The 18,914-nt window shown below is 43.0% G+C and overlaps 1 protein-coding gene across 1 annotated transcript in view; it reads left to right on the top strand.

Moving 5' to 3' along the window:
- Nucleotides 1-18,914, top strand: part of PDE5A (phosphodiesterase 5A) — an 85,613-nt gene that overhangs the window by 44,752 nt on the left and 21,947 nt on the right. The window contains exons 5-10 of the mRNA XM_066631966.1: nt 567-656; nt 5,282-5,419; nt 6,193-6,260; nt 12,547-12,655; nt 13,268-13,352; nt 16,845-17,020. Coding sequence (XP_066488063.1) covers nt 567-656; nt 5,282-5,419; nt 6,193-6,260; nt 12,547-12,655; nt 13,268-13,352; nt 16,845-17,020 — 666 coding nt within the window. The remainder of the gene's footprint in view (nt 1-566; nt 657-5,281; nt 5,420-6,192; nt 6,261-12,546; nt 12,656-13,267; nt 13,353-16,844; nt 17,021-18,914) is intronic.

The raw sequence follows: 18,914 nt of genomic DNA, 5'->3' as shown, positions 1-18,914 counted from the left end.
GACATAGGAAAACAACAAAACATCAGAGAATTTGATTTGAGGGTATTTGCACAAAGCAAAATTGGCAAGATTTTGCTCAAAGCAGTCCAATGAGTACATATTGAACCATGGTACCATGTTGTCATTTGTATGCCTTTCTCTATCTCTTCCATATGCCATGATAAGTTTCTGCCTGTCATAACCTCTGATACATGATCAGTTCATGAGTTAACAGAGAAGACAAGTCTTCTGTCCACTTGACAATTGAAGATGTTCTTGCCTTCATGTTGGGAGATTAGGCAAATTTGCAACTATTGGAGTTTGTAAAACCTATGTTTATTTCTCCCATTGTCAAATAAAAAATTGCTGAAATGTCCAGAGAATACAAAGGCTAGATCAAGCAAGGTATTTTTTATGGGACCATAATCTGTGTAGTTCCAAAGCTCACTTGCGCTTACTTCAGAAATTATCCCTATGCTTTCTATGCATTATTTATATTGTATTTTTAATAGAAATTAGTTGGCTAACTCCCAGCTGATCCAAAATCAATCTACTAATTCAATTAACTCTTACTATCTGTTTCTCAGGATTTTGCTGCTTATCTGGCATTTTGTGGAATTGTTCTTCACAATGCCCAGTTGTATGAGACATCCCTCCTTGAAAACCGACGCAATCAGGTGAGACTAATGGATCAACTTTGTGGGCTTAGAAGGTATGAAAGTTGTATACAGAAAGGTTCATTTCACCCAGGCTTTCTTACTTTCCCTGAACATTAGATGATGATCAAAACTGCCTTAAGTTCTTCTAACCCTAAGAAAAACAAGATTTTCCTTTTGGTACTTCTGAAAAAGAGTGACATAGTCAATAATGAGTGAAGCAGCCTATTAATGGGAAATTGTTAGGCCACTGGAGCCAAATGCCAGGCCAGGCCAGGCCAGGGCTCCTTTGACATTAGGGCAAGTAGGAATATGCCACCCGAATATTAAATGAATGTGCAATATTATATCAATGAGGCATTCTAAAGGACTTTCCAATTTTGGAGCGAGCCAATTGTTCAACTTCTGATCCACAAATAATAATAATAATAATAATAATAAAAAAATACAGGTATTTATATACCGCCTTTCTTGGTCGTCAGATTTCTCCTCAGACTTTAATTCAAGGCGGTTTACATAGACAGGCTGTTCTAAATCCCCGTAGGGATTTTTACAGTTGAAAGAAGCTTCTATCTTACAAGAACCACAACATTCAGATGTTTCTTTCTGATCTGGTATCGCATTCTGGCCTCCATCCTCCCACGCTCAGAGCAGATGGAATAACGCGGCTCAGCTTTGTCAGCTGCTTCAAGGTCGCACGGTGCTGGTGGCCTCGAACTGGCGACCTGTGGATGTTATCTTCAGGTAAACAGAGGCTCTACCCTCTAGACCAGACCTCCTGACCAGACATATGAATTTTCATTCTTCTTCTTTATGACTTGTGGGCCCCCAATCTGTTTTGTACTTCTCTTTGCTTACCTGCAAGGTCTCTAAAATCCACAAGAGAGTTACTATGCAGTCCTGTGCATTTTTACTCAGACATAAGCCCCACTGTCTTATTGAGAAGTCTTACTCCAAGGTAAGACTTACTCCCTATGCTATCCTCAAGGTTCTCACGGGTTGCAGCACGTTGAGTCTTCCTTCTCCAAATCCTCTTTCTCTTGAAGATTCCTCAGCAAAGTGAGGAACTCCTCCCTGACCCCTAGCTTAGATAGCTTTTAAATACCTGCCAGCAGACTTGGCAATTACCCTGTCCGTATCTCCCAGACTGCCTGGTGGTGCTGTAGAGCAGAATATCCTCATCCCCCGGAACTACAATGCTGCTTTCCCCCCTTCTTCAGTCTGGTGGTTGTCTCCCTGTTTGGCCTCATCACTGAGGAAAGGTGGGACTTTTTGGTGGAGCCCAAGTGCCCAGCCTCTTTGTCTTCATTTGGCAGCAGTGCAAACCCACAATCAGTTTCAGCTCATTGCCTTAAGCTGACATCTTTAAGCTTCATTAGAGATAACTGTTTGCTTGAAGTATGTCGTGGTTTTCTTGTGAGAGCAGCTTCTTTTGGCACTTTTTGTCTTGGCCTACTACTTGTATTATCCATCCTCCTAGCTCAGATCCTTTTAGGTGGGGAGACCAGGGTTTGAACTTGAACATTATATACTTAAATCATATGATCTACAGCTATACACTCTTCACAGGTAGGTATGACCATGTACTTTGTATTCCATGAAACTGCATGGGCAGTGAAGAAAGAAAGCTAAAGCAGGGAGAGATAAAAAGAAATGTGATTTCACATCCCTTTCTATTGCATGTTCTCTTGGGAGAGAGTCCAAACAGAAGTGAAAGGAGGATAGATTTGGAGTATTCCCCCCCTCCCCACTTCTTAGCCCTGGGGTGAGCATAAGTCTTAACAAGCCCTGATCCTGCCTTTTCAGTAAACTCACTCAGACTCTGAGGCTCCTCTACATGTATTAATAGGTGTTTACTATATCTGGTGGAGCAGAGCTGGTCTCTCTCAGTAGGTTTCCAAGGGTGTGTCATCTAGCCATGTGCTTTGTTGAAGGGTTATTTATATTTCACTACTGTTTACAGAGGGAAGTATCTAGGTCCACCCCTGCTACTGTGAAAAAAACATTGGTAGGAGTAAATGAGCAGACAGTGCTCCAGAGCTCTCCAGTGGGATGAAATTTCAATGTGGCTTGCAAAAAGTTTCAAGGGGTGTAGAATGATTAAGGCCAGCATCCCAAGTCCTGTTCCATAATAACTGCAGTATATGGATTTTTCTTCTTCTTCAAAATATGGTGATAGCATGCCATACTGAGAATTCTTCCAGTAGAAGTCTCTTATCCTGGTGGTCTACAGTGGGGCATTGGGGGAAAAATCAAGGGTTCATATGTTAGAATGTGAACAGGTGACATGTGACCATGCCACCATACGGCCTGAATCCCTCCCCCAAATACTGTATCTGGGTTTGTGTACACCCCAATGGATGGAGGAGTGGGTGGATAAATGAGCAGGTGCACCCCCATCCTCTTCGCTTTACTTACAAGCAGCTAAATATACAGCCTCCCTGTTCTGTGCCTTTGCTTTTTGAAATGAACAGAAGCATCCCCTGTTTGTGCTCCTTGCAAACAGAAGCAGCATGGAACAAGAAGGCTTTCACTGTGCTGTTTGTAAGGAAAGGGAAGGGGACAGTCTCCAAATCACCTCTTCCTTCACAAACACCTACATGGCAGGGAGTGCCGATCTGGAACTGTGGCAGCTTTTTTATTCCCCTGCTACATCCAGCAGTGCTAGAAGGGGAAAGAGGTTGTCACCACTGCAATCCTCTTCCAGCTTGTTCTCAAGGTGGAAGAGGCTGCCAAATTGCCACCCATTGGAGTGGAAGCTTGGAGAGGGCAGTGGGTAAATGGGTAGAGACTTGTCCATTTGCCACTCCTTCAAGGATGCCATTCCATGCAGTCATTTCAGGTTGCCTCATGATAGGGCCACCCTTGGATGTGGTTCCCCAGAAGTCTAACAAAATACTTGGTTAAAAAAAAAAAAAGCCAGAATTTCTATTGTAGGTTAGTGAGTGAATGATGTCTTGGGTAGACACCAGCTATCTGATTTTTAAATCTTTTGCGTTTATTACTATATTTATTGATTTTACCCAGTCATCATATCAGTCTGTTACCCTGGGGCCTGGTTATCTTGTTTTGCTGTCATTCGTAAGAAAAATTGAATTCTTAATGTTGGCAGCAGATTTTGAAAAGAATATTCATTTGGAATTTATAAACGTTAAAAAATCAGTACAAAATCAGCTTCCTCTGAGAGAAGAAACATAGTCAGCTTTTCACAGGAATGCATCAGTAACCTAGTACAGTATAAAAGTAGCAAATTCTCCTAATAAAAATATTTTAAAATGCTTCCGTATTTTAAAAAAAACACATTTTCTTAATTTTTTTATTTTTAATCATCTGGCAGGAAGGAAATTATTTTAGGATTGTAAGTGAAAGACAAGCAAAACCATAGAACCTTGAATACAGGCATTCCCCTGAGTCCACGGGCATTCCAGGGTCCCTGTGGGTGTGGAAGTCGCAGATACAGAGGAACCCTATCTCCTCTCCTCCCCTGCACCTTTGAAATTCATTTTGATCCTTACTGGTGGCACCGTTGTTAATAATAATAATAATAATAATAATAATAATAATAATAATACAGGCATTTATATACCGCCTTTCATGGTCGTCAGATTTCTCCTCAGACTTTAATTCAAGGCGGTTTACATAGACAGGCTGTTCTAAATCCCCGTAGGGATTTTTACAATTGAAAGGTTCTATCTTTCAAGAACCACACAACATTTCAGATAGATCTTTTATGGTCTGTTATCAGTTCAGTTCAGTAAGACCTTTATTGGCATAAAATACAGAGAAAGAACAGAACAGGAATATACAAAGACAACACAACACAACATAAGCATAAACATCAGTCACTGCCCAGAGTCCCAGGGCTCTGCCTGGCTATTACCCCAGATAAAAAGGAAGCAACATTATCCAGAGTCTCAGAATCAGGAGTGGAAAGGAGAGACTGAAGCATGGTTGAATCCTTCCAGCCCTGCATCCTAGCTAGCAATGGACCTAGAAATTTATTGCGTGACACAACATGTAGCGGGCAGTAAAAAAAGGTATGCATTAAAGTCTCAACGCAATCCCTACCACGCTTGCATTTCCTCTCTAAGTAGGGGATACCGCTGAACCTGCCCGTTAACAAGGCTGATGGAAGAGCGTTACACCTTGCCAGTGTGAAAGCTCTCCGGGCCTGTGGGCACACCAGGTGGTAAAAGAAGGAGGCCGGTTTCCCAAAACTGACTGGAATATGAAGATGGAGTGGAGAACATGTGGGGTCTGTTATCACTTTCTGGCCTCCAGATTCCTCCCACGCAGACTGACAAGCAGCTCCTTCATCTCTCCGAGAGCAGGTGGAATAACTTGGCTGGGCTTGTCAGCTGCTTCAAGGTCTCGCCATTCACGGTGCCAGTGGCCTCGAACTGGTGACCTTCGGATGTTATCTTCAGGCAAACGGAGACTCAACCCTCTAGACCAGACTTCCTGCCCACGTTAATGAATGTGTCTTGCTTTTACAGGTTGCTATTAGCAGAATGCTTATAGTCAATCAAGCAGGCAGGAAGCCTGCATGGTAGAGGGGACTACTCGGAGAACGTTAACAGGAAGCAGGTGGCATTGGGTGGCAAATGTATCAGTCACTTGGCTACATGAATTTGCTTTTTCTGTAGGTGCTCCTTGACCTTGCCAGCTTAATATTTGAAGAGCAGCAGTCATTGGATGTCATTTTGAAGAAAATAGCTGCCACCATAATCTCTTTCATGCAGGTGCAGAAGAGTACCATTTTTATAGTGGATGAAGACTGTTCTGTGAGTATAAAGCCCAACTTGTTTTCAAGACCATAAAGCTTATATTCTTTCTTTACATTTCTAGGAGTCCTTCCCATCAGTAGCACCAGGCAACAATGAAAGCTCGTCTTCTGCAATTGCATCAATTACTGCAATGCACAGCCACTGCTGAAAGTGTATGAACTGGTTGCTATGCATCCTGAATTGGAATCTAATATTTTAAGTTCTTTTTTTTTGTTTGTTTGTTTGCTGCAGGTTACTCTGCATATGTCTTTAGCATGCTGTAGTTGCTCTGTGGGTTTCTGCATGGTGGGTAGCACCATTCAGAGAGAAATAAGCCTAGTTCTCCAGCAGGTTAAATATAAGTAGAACATCATGCATAGGGAGAAAGAAATGCCAAACTCTTTTCATCTTATACCCATTGTGGCATCAGCTCACATCCACGTGTCTTATTCTTGTTTCAGAGCATGATATCAGCATAGTAAGGCTAATTCACACCATCATTTTTTTACAGGTTGATACCAACACTTTGACTTTTTCAGTGGAGGTGACTTTTTCACCTTCTGCCATTAAGGTGAAACTTGTTGTCAACTAGGAAGATATTGTGCTTATACTGTATTATGTTGGATTTGCTTCTCCCGAGACCCAGAAGACAGTACCATGAGCTTTAGTAATGACTCAAAAGAACCACTATTCAGCTGTTAGCCAGACAGAAGAGAAATAATTAGTAATAATACATCAGATAATCCCATTTATACATATTGACTAAGTAGGAGCTCTTTTTTCGTTTTTAGGATTCCTTTTCCAGTGTCTTTCATATGGACTGTGAGGAATTAGAAGACTCTGCTGAGACCCACAAAAGGTAAAAGAACTGAATCTGTAATTATTACTGCTTCTCACATGGGCAAGATGGGAAATGTATTGCTTTCTGCTTTTGTTTTAAAAGCCTTCCAGAAGCATTCCCTGTACAAGCCCAGCTGAAATGGTTGGGAGATGCATAATGGAATGTGCAGCTCTTGGGCATTCCATTGACAAGGGGTATAGTATATTCTGGAGTTAATTTTGCTAGGTATCGCTTACTAGGAGCATTGTACGTATCACATATTGATTTATTTTAAAGCACTCATTAATTGCTTTAAAAAAGGGTTGGGTAGGTACTTGCCCATTCCAAAACTGGTTCTTGGAGATTGCTGACTGCTGTTTACAGTGGTTACAAAGTGAGGAGTGTAAAAGTCTCGGAGTATATCCAGATGAAGGTGGATTCTTAAACAAAGTACCTTTTAAGAACAGAATGCGTGCTTACTGCATTGGAATTGCTGTACAGAGATTCAATGTCTGTTTCTTCAAATCATACCTAAAATAAATCATTAGTCCCAGTGGACATGACCCACAGAATAGTAGAGTTTTACTTTCGCTCCAGTGGCATAGCTAAGGGGAACCTGGAAGGTCAATTACCCTGGGTACAACACCTGGGAGGTGCCTTTCCGAGGTCCAAGTAAGCTGTGAGCAACCTTCCCAAGCCTTGGAAGGCCTCAGAAAGGCCTTTTTGATGAAAACCAGAAATGCCTGGGGAGGGGGGGTGTTAAAAAAATTTGCCCACTGGTACCATATGGCGTAGCTACTCCACTGTTTTGTGCTATTGTTCCAGGACTTTTGCTGACAGATTGCAAGATCTATCCAGCCTAAGTCCTCAATAGGATTGGGCTGCCCATGACCTAGGAGTTCTGATTGAAGGGAGATTTACAGATTACAATTTTTTAGAAAAATTCCATCCTAATCATCATTTTTGCCCAACGCAGTAGCTTTAAGAGGTCTTGGAATCCTGGCACAGATGCTGTGCTGTATAAAATTAATTAATAATAATTTTCAGAAATATCTTTCTCCCTCTCCCTTGTTTTGCCTGTCTTTCATTTTATAATGTACAGTTATAGTTCATGCTTGATACTTTTACCACAACTATGGTAAAACAGACCCTTTGCAGATGCTGTGCAGACCCTTTGCAGATGCTGTGCAGACCCTTTGCAGTTGCTGTACAAAGCAAGATCTTACAATGGTTCAAACAACTCAGAATGTCAGGCTCGTGAAGCATTAGCATAGCATCTGGTAGTCTATTCAGATGTGTTTTGGAAAAGTATGTTACCCATTCCATCACATTTTCAAATGTATCTCCATAACCATGAAAAAAACCAAAGGCTGCAATTCTACATACACATACCAAGTGCTGGTGACTTACTTCTAGTTTACATCTGAAGAGTAATGCAGAGGAATGCGCTCAACCCTTTGAACCTTAGGACTCTCTCTCATTTATTCTGCTGTGTGGTATTATGCATGGAGCCTTCAGATGCATGTGTTTGCAACTAAAGGTGGTCAGACCTTTGTATCAGGAGATCTGGTTGGCTGAGGCTGCGGGGTTAATCTCACCCAGCTGTGCCCACCAGGTTTCTGTGTACTGCAGCAGCCATGGAAGCAGGGATGGATTGGTGTTGTCACTTTGGTCTACCTGCTAGTGTATCTCCTGGCTGTACAGTGGACTCCCTATCTGAGCTGGCTGGGGTGGTTTCAGCTTTGGTGTTGGAATTCCCCCAACTGATTGTGCTAGGGGATTTCAGCATCCATGCTGAGACTTCCAGGGTAGGTCCCAGTTTGGGACTTCCTGGCTACAGTGTCAGCCATGGGCCTATCCCAACTAGTGGAGGCCCCAGTGCACGTTGCTGAGCACACATTGGGCCTCATTTTCACTGCTGGGCAGAGAGAGGGCAACGTGGTGGCAGAGGAGATTAGGGTCTCATCCCTGTCCTGGATAGATAATTACCTAATAAAGTGTAGGCTTATGGCAGCACCTAACCACCATAAGGTGGGAGGACCTAGTGGTATGGTTTGCCCCAAAGACTGATGGATCTGGATGGTTTCCTCAGGTTTTGGGGGGATTTCCCTGCTGCTAGGGCTGTTGGTTCACCCACTGCTCTGGTTGAGCTCTAGAATGAGGAAATGGCCAGGGCAGTGGTTGAAATCACCCCTATGTGACCTTGGCTGGGTTGTAGAGCCTGGTCCTTAGTTTACTGAGGAGCTTAGGGTGATGAAATAGCGCAGCAGACATCTCGAGCAGCACTGGAGAAAGACTTGGGACGAATCTGACCAAACCCAGGCAAAATTACAACTTAATGCCTGTTTGTTGGCGGTGATGGCAGCAGAGAAGGATTTCTTCTCAGGTGCCATTTCCACAGCAGAATGTTGTCCAGTGAGCTGCCCTGCATTGTTTGGGGCTTGTTGCATGTAACGCGACAGGAGAATCAGGTACATTCTCCTCAGACTTGCTGTGATGCTTTCGCAGTGCATTTTGTGAATAAGGTAACTCAAATTCAACTCAACTTGGACTCCAGTTCGACAGAGTCTATAGATGTCCCTCAGGCAACTGTCTGTCCAGTTATTTGGGATTCTTTTCATACAGCCTGAGGATGTGGACAGGATTCTCTGGAGTGTGAAACCTGCTGCTTGTCCTCTTGACCCTTTTGCCCAGCATGGCTATTATGTTCTGCCCAGGGTGGGACTGGGTGGGGAGGATAGTAAATTCATCTCTCACAGAGGGGGTACTTACAAAAGCCTTAAAGGTGGCAGTAGTTCGTCTTCTTCTGAAGAAATCCTCCCTAGACCCACTGGTCTTGGACAATTTTCAACCTGTGTACATCCTCCCATTTTTGGGCAAGGTGATTGAGCAGATGGGGGCATCTCAGCTCCAGGAAATTCTGGAGAAAGCAGATTCTCTGGTTCCCTTTCAGTCTGGTTTCAGGTCAGGCCCCAGGATGGAGACAAATTTGGTCACCTTGGCTGATGACTGCGCCAGGGCCTAGAGAGGGGGAATGTGTTCCTGTTGGTCCTGTTTGACCTCTTGGCAGCCTTCGACACCATTGACCATGGTGTCCTTCTGGACTGACTGACAGGGTTGGGACTTTGAGGCACTGTCTTGCAGTGGTTCCGCTCCTTCCTAACAGATCGGACTCAGATGGTGAGACTGGGGGACACCCATTTGACTCCCTGGCCACTGACTTATGGGGTACCTCAGGGATCTCTCTTGTCCCCCATTTTGTTTAAAATCTACATAAAGCCACTGAGAGGTCATCTGAAGATTTGGAGTTGGGTGCCACCAATATGTGGATGACACCCAGCTCTATATTTTTTTCCAACAAGTTCCAAGGGGGCTGTCCTGGGAGTCCTGGGAGTCTGGGAGTCCTTCTGGACACATGGCTATCCCTGGATGCTCAGGTGGCATCTGTTGCCAGGGGGGCTTTTGCCCAGCTTTGGCTGTTGTGCCAGCTGCAGCCATACCTTTGTCAGTCAGATCTGGCGACAGTTGTCCATGCCCTAGTGACATCTTGGTTAGACTACTGCAATGCACTCTATATGTGGGGCTACCCCTGAAAACGGTTCAGAAGTTACAGTTGCTGCAGAATGCTCGGTTGTGTGGGCTCGGTGTGTGGAATCTGCTATGCCGTTGCTGCAGCGGCTATGCTGGCTACCCATTCCTTTCCAAGCCCAATTCAAGCTGTTGGTGTTGATCTTTTAAGCTCTATTTGGCATAGGACCAGGATACCTTAAGGGACCACCTTCCCACATATATTCCTACACATCCCCTGCAGTCATCAGAGAGGACCCTTTTTAGGGTACCTCTGCCATCTGAAGCCAGAGGAATGGCAGTGAGGTGTAGGGCCTTCTCAGTTGTGGCACCATGCCTCTGGAATCACCTGCCAGAACATCTAAGGGCAGCCTCCTCAGTATATGGTTTCTGGCTGGTTCTGAAGACCCACCTGTTTGGCCTGGCCTTTGGAGAGGGAGGAACTCCTTAGGGACCCCTTGTACAATTTTATGCTGCTGACATTAATCTGCTCTTTTATTATAATCTTTTAAATTGTTTTAATGGTTTTTTTATAGTTTTATTTGATTCTAACATTTTATCTTTATGTGTTTTTCTGTTGTACACTGCTTTGAGTTTTTAGAAAAGCAGTATAGAAATCTAATAAATAAACCCAAGTCAAAAGAAAAGCATAGAAGAGTCTCAGTGCATATCCAGACAAAGGTGGAATTTTAAACAAAACAAGTAGCGACAGTGGGAGGGAAACAAACAATAATATCTGTGTACTCAAATCATAATTAGCTGGAAAAGATTTATTTTAGGTATGATTTGAAGAAGCAGATGTTGAATCTCTGTACAGCAATTCCAGTGCAATAAGCATGCATTCAGTTCTTAAAGCATATTTTAATGTGAACTTTAGTTAGTGTTGAGAACATGTTCCATCTGTTCTGCATTATTTGCGAAACAAATCTATTATTAATTTATAAACATGCCAAAATGTCAAATGCATATAACTCTTCTTTTAGAAAGACCTTTCTTTCTCCCTCTCGTTTTGCATGTCTTTCATTTTATAATATGCATTTATATTTCATGTTTGATACTTTTACCATAACTGTGGTAAAACAGCCCCAATTCAACTGAACCTGTTCCACACTTAGCATAGGTAAACATATGGCCCAATCCTATCACCTACCAGTTTATACTATGCAGGCATGCTGCTAGAGCTGTGATTTTCAGTCTTTTTCATCTCATGGCACACTGACAAGGCACTAAAATGGTCAAGACACACCACCAAGTTTTTGACAATTGACAAGGCACACCATGCTGCCAGTGGGGGCTCACATCTCCCATTGGCCCTATTAATAAATGACTTTCTCCCAAATTCCTGTGGCTTACATCTCCCATTGGCCCTATTAATAAATGACTTTCTCCCAAATTCCTGTGGCTTACATCTCCCATTGGCCCTATTAATAAATGACTTTCTCCCAAATTCCTGTGGACCACTCGCAGCACACCAGTGTGTCACGGCACAGTGGTTGAAAATGGCTGTGCTAGAGCATGCAGTGATGGGGGGGGGGCAAAAGATGGCCTGGGACAAGTAAGAAAAAACCTTCTGAACATACCTCTGGGCAGGCCATATGGCTGTCAATGGATCTCCTTGGTCCTACACCAGCTATTTAGCTGGTGTAAGTCCAAGTTGTTTGTGCACCTCCAGTGAACACTTGAAACAACAAATATGGGAGAATCAGTTGGCATCCTTCAGTCTCGAAAGACTATGGTATCGCGCTCTGAATAGTGTTCTGGAATGGAGTGTCCTCTCCAGTGCGCAAAGCTTGGGTAAAGTAGATCTGGAGGACAGACTGTTACCCATGCAGAAAATCCCCCCTCTCCACGTCGCTGAAATGGTCCAATGGAAAGGCAGAGGCCAATACTGTTGGTTCCAGCGGCATCGCAGGAGTTGCCAGAACGTGACTGTGTTCAGCCATGAACTGCCTCAGGGACTCCAGCTCCAGATTTTGCCTCAAGGTTGACTCCTGAAGCCTTTTCCATAACTGGATGTAGCCACAAGGCAGTGGAGGTTTGGGATCAGAGTTTTCCTTCTCTCAGATGAGCTGCCTTCCCAGGATGACGAGTCCCATCTACCCGGTGGCTGTTTAGTCGCCTCTTACGACAAGTACAGCCAAACTGAGGGCCTATTCTTATCCCCAGCCCCCAGGGGAATCTCCAGCCCCCAGAGGAATCCCCCAATATGGGAGAACGGGCCATTTTATTATACTGTTCAGGAAGGGAGCCAGGGGTGGGCTGTTAAATGCATCCAAGCCCCACCCCTGCTCCAGATTGCCGCCAATCCTCCCCAGGGGAGGATCTCACATTCCTGGGTGGGCCAAACAACCTCAGATCCCAGACTTAGCAGCATGGGATTGGCTTAACCTTGTGGGGCAGGCCCAGGAATGGAGGATAAGATCCCAGTGTGTGCTACGCCTGCCGAGATCCACCCCCTGCCCACCCCTTGTCCTGATTGTCCCTCAGTCCTCCTCCACATTGCACCCACCGCCACCTTACTTGCTTCAGCATGAAATCTGCAAGCTGCTAGCTCTTATGATGCCATAAGAGAACTTACAGCAGCAGGCTGTATGTTCTGTTGCTGTAGGTTCTCTTCTAGTGACTACTTGCAGCATCACCCCTCTATCACCTTTGATGAATGTATGCATACTTGGTATTTTTTTAGGTATTAAGCTGCATCTTCTGCTTTGTATAAGAATACAGAGATAAATAAGTCTGTTTCTCCTTGCTTCAACAGAGATTATGATACAAACCAAATTAATTATATGTATGCCCAGTATGTCAAGAATACAATGGAACCTCTTAACATTCCAGATGTTCGCCAAGACAAAAGATTCCCTTGGACAGTAAGTAGCATGTGGCCAGATTTGAAAGTTGGTAATAGAATATACAATGTGTTCAATCCACCTGTAGGAATATTTTATATGACACACCTTCTACTGCTGCTCTTTCCCGTAGGTTGCCTTGAAGAGATGCACACTCACACCAGGCCTTAACACCTGTTTCAGGTCCCACTCTGTAGGTGTCTACCTGTTTGATAGGACCATGGTCTATTCTCACTAAATGTCTTTTCCACTTACCAGTTAGCCACTGCAAAAATTTTGTATAGTTCCTTTTTTTCCCATCCCTGATAAAGGCAAAAACAATTATCATTGCCTGATTCTGGTCACTTCCTTAGAAATCTCCCTCTTTCTTTTCCTGGGCCCTGCAAATCCTTACCACAGCTTTTATCACTTTGTAGTTGATGTCACATTTTCACATTTGTGAATACAACTGTGTGTGTTTTGAACATATTATTAGTACTATTGTGCATCAGCTGGAACCAAACATGCTACCCCAAAACGCATAGAAAAGCAACCCCAAGTGTTCGTAAAAATGAGGCCTGTGCAGTTTCATAACATATGTTTCCAATCTGTGAGAACTAATAAAAAAGTACAGTTTGTTTCTTTTCTTGACAGAATGAAAATGCAGACAGTGCAAATCAGAATATAGAAAGCTTACTGTGCACACCAATAAAAAATGGGAAGAAGAATAAAGTGATAGGTACAGTATTTTTTTAGTGTTCAATTTGTACACTGTGCATGATGTTTTGCGCACGTGTAGGAAGCAGTGTGTAAGCATAATATTTAAAGAACAGGAGACCAGATAGAAATGGTTTTGTAAATCAGAAGAGAGGTGCTTCTTCTAGACTGTCAGTATGCTGGAATTTGAGGAAGGTAACATGAGTAGATGTTGACAGGCCAGTTAATAACACTTTTAGTTTTGTTTACAAGGCACTTCATTTTTCTAGAGTCATAAGTATTTTCTAAAAGGGATTTGACCTCTAGTATGTTTGTATAGACCTACCACTGCATCATGGAAAACATTCTATTTAGAGATTCTATTCTATTTGTTTGAAATTTATAGCAAAGTATTCCTACTGTAATTCTCACACTGTGCAATTCACGGACATTTAAAATGTTATCAGAGGCCTCCCTACTGCGAATTGGACATGGGGGGTGGCACTTATCTAGAACTTGGTTGGTTGGTTGGCAACCTTTAGTCTCGAAAGACTATGGTATAAGCCTACAGCACCTGGTATTCCCAGTTGGTCTTCCATCCAAGTACTAACCAGGCCTGACCCTGCATAGCTTCCGAGATCAGATGAGAAATTCGGGGGTGACGTAATGACATCATCCCCAACCTTCCAGCTCTTGAAAAGTCTCCCTCCCTCTGGCAGTCTTTGGGTCCAGCTGCCAAATGCTCTCACCAGCGAGTGGCGAAAACACGGATCCATGGCAAGAGTACATGATGGCTGTGTCTGGTGATAGCTGAAAGGAGACTTGAGTGGTTTGGTGACATGTCCCCTTGAGCCTCGCCCCTCTGATGTGGTGACTCCACTGGTCATTATTTGAATCCAACACAGGAAAATCTCTTCCTTCAGTCTTCACCCCAACTATTGTCTCATAATACATCCCATTGAGGTTCTCCTTTGGGGAAAGGGGTTACACTTTGGCAGTAAGAGGAATTCCAATTGGGATGTACCAGATGAGTTTGAAGGCTCTTAAACCAGTATTATTTTCTGTTTAGTTTATTTATCAAACAATCTGGTCCTTTTTCAAATAAGGAAGTATAAACTCTGTGCATCACTAACCTAATATTCATAAATGTTCTTCTGGCATGCTTACAAAAATCTAATTAGTTTTCAAAGGACAACTTGTCTTAAGGGATTGCATCAAGCTAAAGAACTATTCATAGTAAAAATCAAGAGACAAACTGAGATGAAGACTTGAACAGAGAGAAGAGTTTCTTAAATCACAATGGAGATTATTTGGTTTTCAGAGTCGGTCAGGCTATCTTTCCAGGAGGAGGAGCATCAAATGTTTGTGCAACACTTGCAGGTTGTGTGGCACCTCTTCAAGAATGATAGTATTAAAAAGATGTCTACATTACTGACATCTGGATAGGTTTCATTTAACAAGGTATACTGGGCTACCTGGAAGGTTTTCAAGGAATGCTGTGAGGTTATGGAATCCACTGAAGGCCTTTTGATGTGTTTTGTTTTTTTTAATTTCCTTTTAGACAAGTTTGAAGAAAGTTCTTCGTATAAGCACTCTAGGGAGGCATATCTCATACATATATTCCGTTGTGTGGTTTAAAGGGTTCTGTTCTCTGTCAGAATATCCTCATGTTAAACAGTTTTATAAAGGAATTGCAGTCACTCTCTGGTGTGGTATAGGTTTTCTAACTGGAATCTTAACACAGTTCTAATACTCTGGTGAGCTCCTGTTTGAACCTATGGCTACTGTTCCCTTCAAAGAGTTAGCTTTTAAAGTGGTTTTCCTTGTAGTGAAAACTTCTGCTCAAAGGGTATTAAAGCTTTGTCAGTCAATGAAGTTCTCTGTGTAATTTAGGGCGCAATCCAAACTGTGCTGTATGCCAGCCCAAGTTCCTTGGGCCAGCCTAGGAGGGTTGCAAACATGCCATAATGCATGTTTGCGCTGCCTCAAGGGGAAGCCAGGCCGGCGCTCTGAGAAGCGCCAACCTGCGGAGGCTGACATAAGTCTCCGTGCCGGCTCCCTCTCAGCTGCTTGTGTCGGCCTGCCTGCACTGACACAAGCGGAAAAGGTAGGTGTGGGGCGGGGGGCGGGGAGGAGGGAATGAGGAGGGAGGGAGGCGTTCCTGGGCAGGGGGAGGGCAGGCGATGGGCAGCCCTGGGGGGCGGGTGGGGGGCGGGAGGCAGTTATGCCGGATCCCAACCCCAGTTCTGCAGAGGTGGTGCAAGTCCGAGAAGACCCATTGTGGCCAGCAGTCCTTACTCAGCGGTAAAGGGAAATGTTCTCCCTTACCTCTGGCTGAGCCGCTTCTGGCCACAGTCCTGCACTGGATACAGCGCAAGCCTCCTGGCTTGCCTGTTCCAGCGCAGGTTAGGATTGCGCCCTTATAGTGATAAGATGAGCCTTTGTTCTGGCCCAGCCTTTATTCCAGACTCTTTAGTCTATGGAATTTGGCCTCAGTCCTCCTTATCCCAAAGAGGGTACTGGCTACATTTAGATAGAAAGGCCTCCAGTTTTATTTTGATAGATCTAACCTTCCCCCCAAAAACTGATTTGTTGTACCTTGTATATATCATTTAATCTGGGGCACAAAGTTTCTTGTACCATGATGGATTACAGACTGTACTATTCTGACATACAGCACTCAAGAAAAAGCATTCTCGTGGTCTATAGTGGTCTTTATTTACTCATTTTATTTAGTGGCATTTGATGCCAGATTGCCAGTATAAGCAATATGCGCAACTTGCACATAGGTTTCTGTTCACACATTTACCAGTCACTACCATATTGACAAATGTTCCTCTGCTGGGTGCATTTTTGGTAGGTCCTTCAAAAGAACAAGTTGAAGGACAAATGCATTTGTTTCCTGCCTTGTGCTAGTGACATTCCAGAAATTAGACTGTCCTACCATTATAGTCCAATCCTAACCAATTTTCCAGTACCAATGCAGTAGCAGTACAGCCCCATGGTAAGGGAACGCATGTTCCTTTTTTTTGAGGAGCCCTCTGTGACTGTTACATCATCATAGACTGCACAGTGCACACTCCACTAGCATGGCTGCATTGGGACTGGAAAGTTGGTTAGGACTGGGCAGTTAGACTAGGAAGAGAGAAGTGTAAATTACTGTTGTTTCTAATAGCAATATGGCAGTCTCTCCCACCCTAGATCTATTATGGTTACAGTTTATATGTTGAGACTCTTGGGGATATCCTTCAGTCCTAAGTATTTTTTCATCTGATATTATTATAGAACTAATGATGATTCATTCTGTTCTCAGTCTTGTTAGTGTTGATTGCTACTCAAAATATGTTTAATTAATTTAATTGATGGCTAAGAAGAGATTATGCACTGGTATGACATGGTTGTGCAGTAGGCCCTTCTCCTGGATGAAGGTATAAACCCTGAGTTATGCTGCCATGCAACTACTAGGAAATTAAAAAATAAATAAACAGAAATTTGCAGTGCTTAAAATTCCCTTTTAATTTTGTTATCCATCTAGGAGTTTGTCAACTTGTAAACAAAATGGAAGAAAATTCAGGAAAAATAAAGGCTTTCAACAGAAATGATGAGCAGTTTCTAGAAGCTTTTGTCATCTTCTGTGGCCTGGGGATCCAGAACACACAGATGTATGAAGCTGTGGAAAGAGCCATGGCAAAACAGATGGTGACATTAGAGGTGAGGCTAAATCAAGGCAGCCTTTATATAATTCACAGCTGTTTCTTTCCTGGAACTCCCTTGCTGAGTTTAAGGCCAACCAAACTTGGCTCAGTGATCAGCTTGGGGATCTCTCTCTCCCCCCCTTTTTTAAATTTACTGCTTGCTTATGCATTTCCATATGCTTGCATGGCATTCGGTGGATTATTGTATTTTAACTGTTCTCTGGAGGTTTAGCTGTGGGCACAAACACTGCCTTCTTGAACACACTGTACACTGGCACAGGATGACTGATCTAGGTTTGCCCTACTGCATAGAAAAAGGACGTGGTTTTAGGCATTGGGACATCCTCTTCTTCTTGTCTGAGGTTTCCTGTGATGATTTTGGCTCAGCCCTTCAAACAAACCAGTACCTGAAGCAACAGCAAGATTACTGTAGGCTTCCTCTATCTGCATCAAACCATATCAGGCATGAACGTCATCTGGCCCTAGACTTTTGAATTAGTTACTGTTACCGTTAATGATCGTGGTATGAAAGGAGACTTGAGCAGGGGATCCAGGTTTACAGTTATCATCTTCCAAAGCAACCTGGGCAGTGAGATGTTGTAGACTTTGGATCCACTTGCACCTACTGAGTAAACAGAATGTCTGCAATATTTCTAAAGCTGAGATTCTTCCATCAGTTTGGTTCTCAGTCTGTATCTAGGGGTGTTAAATGCATCTAGTTGCAGCACCTCTCTCATTAATTAAAGTGCTTTGTGAAAATTAATTTGGACACCTACGTGTGACCTGTTATTGACTCAGATTCCATAACCTCTTAAGAAAAACAAGCCTTGTGAGCAAATTGAAAATTCAGGTGATAATTTTTGTTACAGTACTTACGAGTTTGACGTGAATCCAACCAAACAGTAAGGTTATTCTCTCCTTTGCTCACATCTCTCAAGAATATGTTTCAATTTGTTCATTAAATGAAAAATATTTTCTCCTAGACTGACAAAACCTCTGCCAACATTTTTCCAAGACAGAATTTCTTTGATGCCTGTATTACAAACCCTTGGAAAAAAGCAGATTTATTATGACAACCGTGTTAAGGTTATAATTAGAGCCATGCTGTAAGCTATTTGTCTTTCATACAGGGACATGGAAGCTTTTCAAATCCTGTGTGTTTTTCTTTTCAAAAAAGAAAAGAGTTCTTTGCTCATTTAAGGCAACGATGTGATTTTTTTTCTCCCCCATGGCTTGCTGTCCTCAGGAGTCCTCCATGCTGAGAAGGGCTGGTAAACTGCTCATATGAGTTTGTGCTAACAGGCCAAGAAACCAAGTACAAAGCTATTAACTAAGGTTAATAGGATAGTGTAAGTTGATTTTGTGCTAGAAATTGAAGACCAATTTGGCTGCTGCATTATTAGTGGAGATCAAGGTAGCAGCTAATTATTCTAGTTATTTTGAGGTATTTTTGAAACTGGAAAGGGTAGGAAAGAAGTGTTTCAAATAAATCATACTTGCAAGTTCCCACTAATAATGCAACATGGGAAGCACTGAGATTGATGTTGCATTAATTAGCTAAGGTCCAGTGCAGATTGTAATGTTGTTTCCATGCAAACCATGGTTTGCAGATTGGGAGCTGTCCTCAGGAATTTTCTGTCTCTCCCAGCATGCTCTGCATTTCTATCTCTCCCAACACTCCCTCCTTTTGTTTGCCTTAACTAAGATTTAGTAGTCATCTGCACAGTTGTTCATATTGATAAATATTAATCCCAAGCCTTTGCAAACCAGAGTTTGTGAATCCAAACCTTGGGTTCAAATCTTGGATAAGAAGGAAATTTACTAGTATTAATAGTAGTTACCAAGTAGTTACATACCAAGATCCAGGTCTACAGAGCTTGCGTCTTGAGTACACTTCTGTACTGCAGTGA

Source organism: Tiliqua scincoides, chromosome 6 (genome assembly GCF_035046505.1).
Source record: "Tiliqua scincoides isolate rTilSci1 chromosome 6, rTilSci1.hap2, whole genome shotgun sequence".
Taxonomy (NCBI): Eukaryota; Metazoa; Chordata; class Lepidosauria; order Squamata; family Scincidae; genus Tiliqua; species Tiliqua scincoides.
The sequence above is the reverse complement of the archived record's forward strand: the minus strand, read 5'-3'. Positions and strand labels throughout refer to the sequence as shown.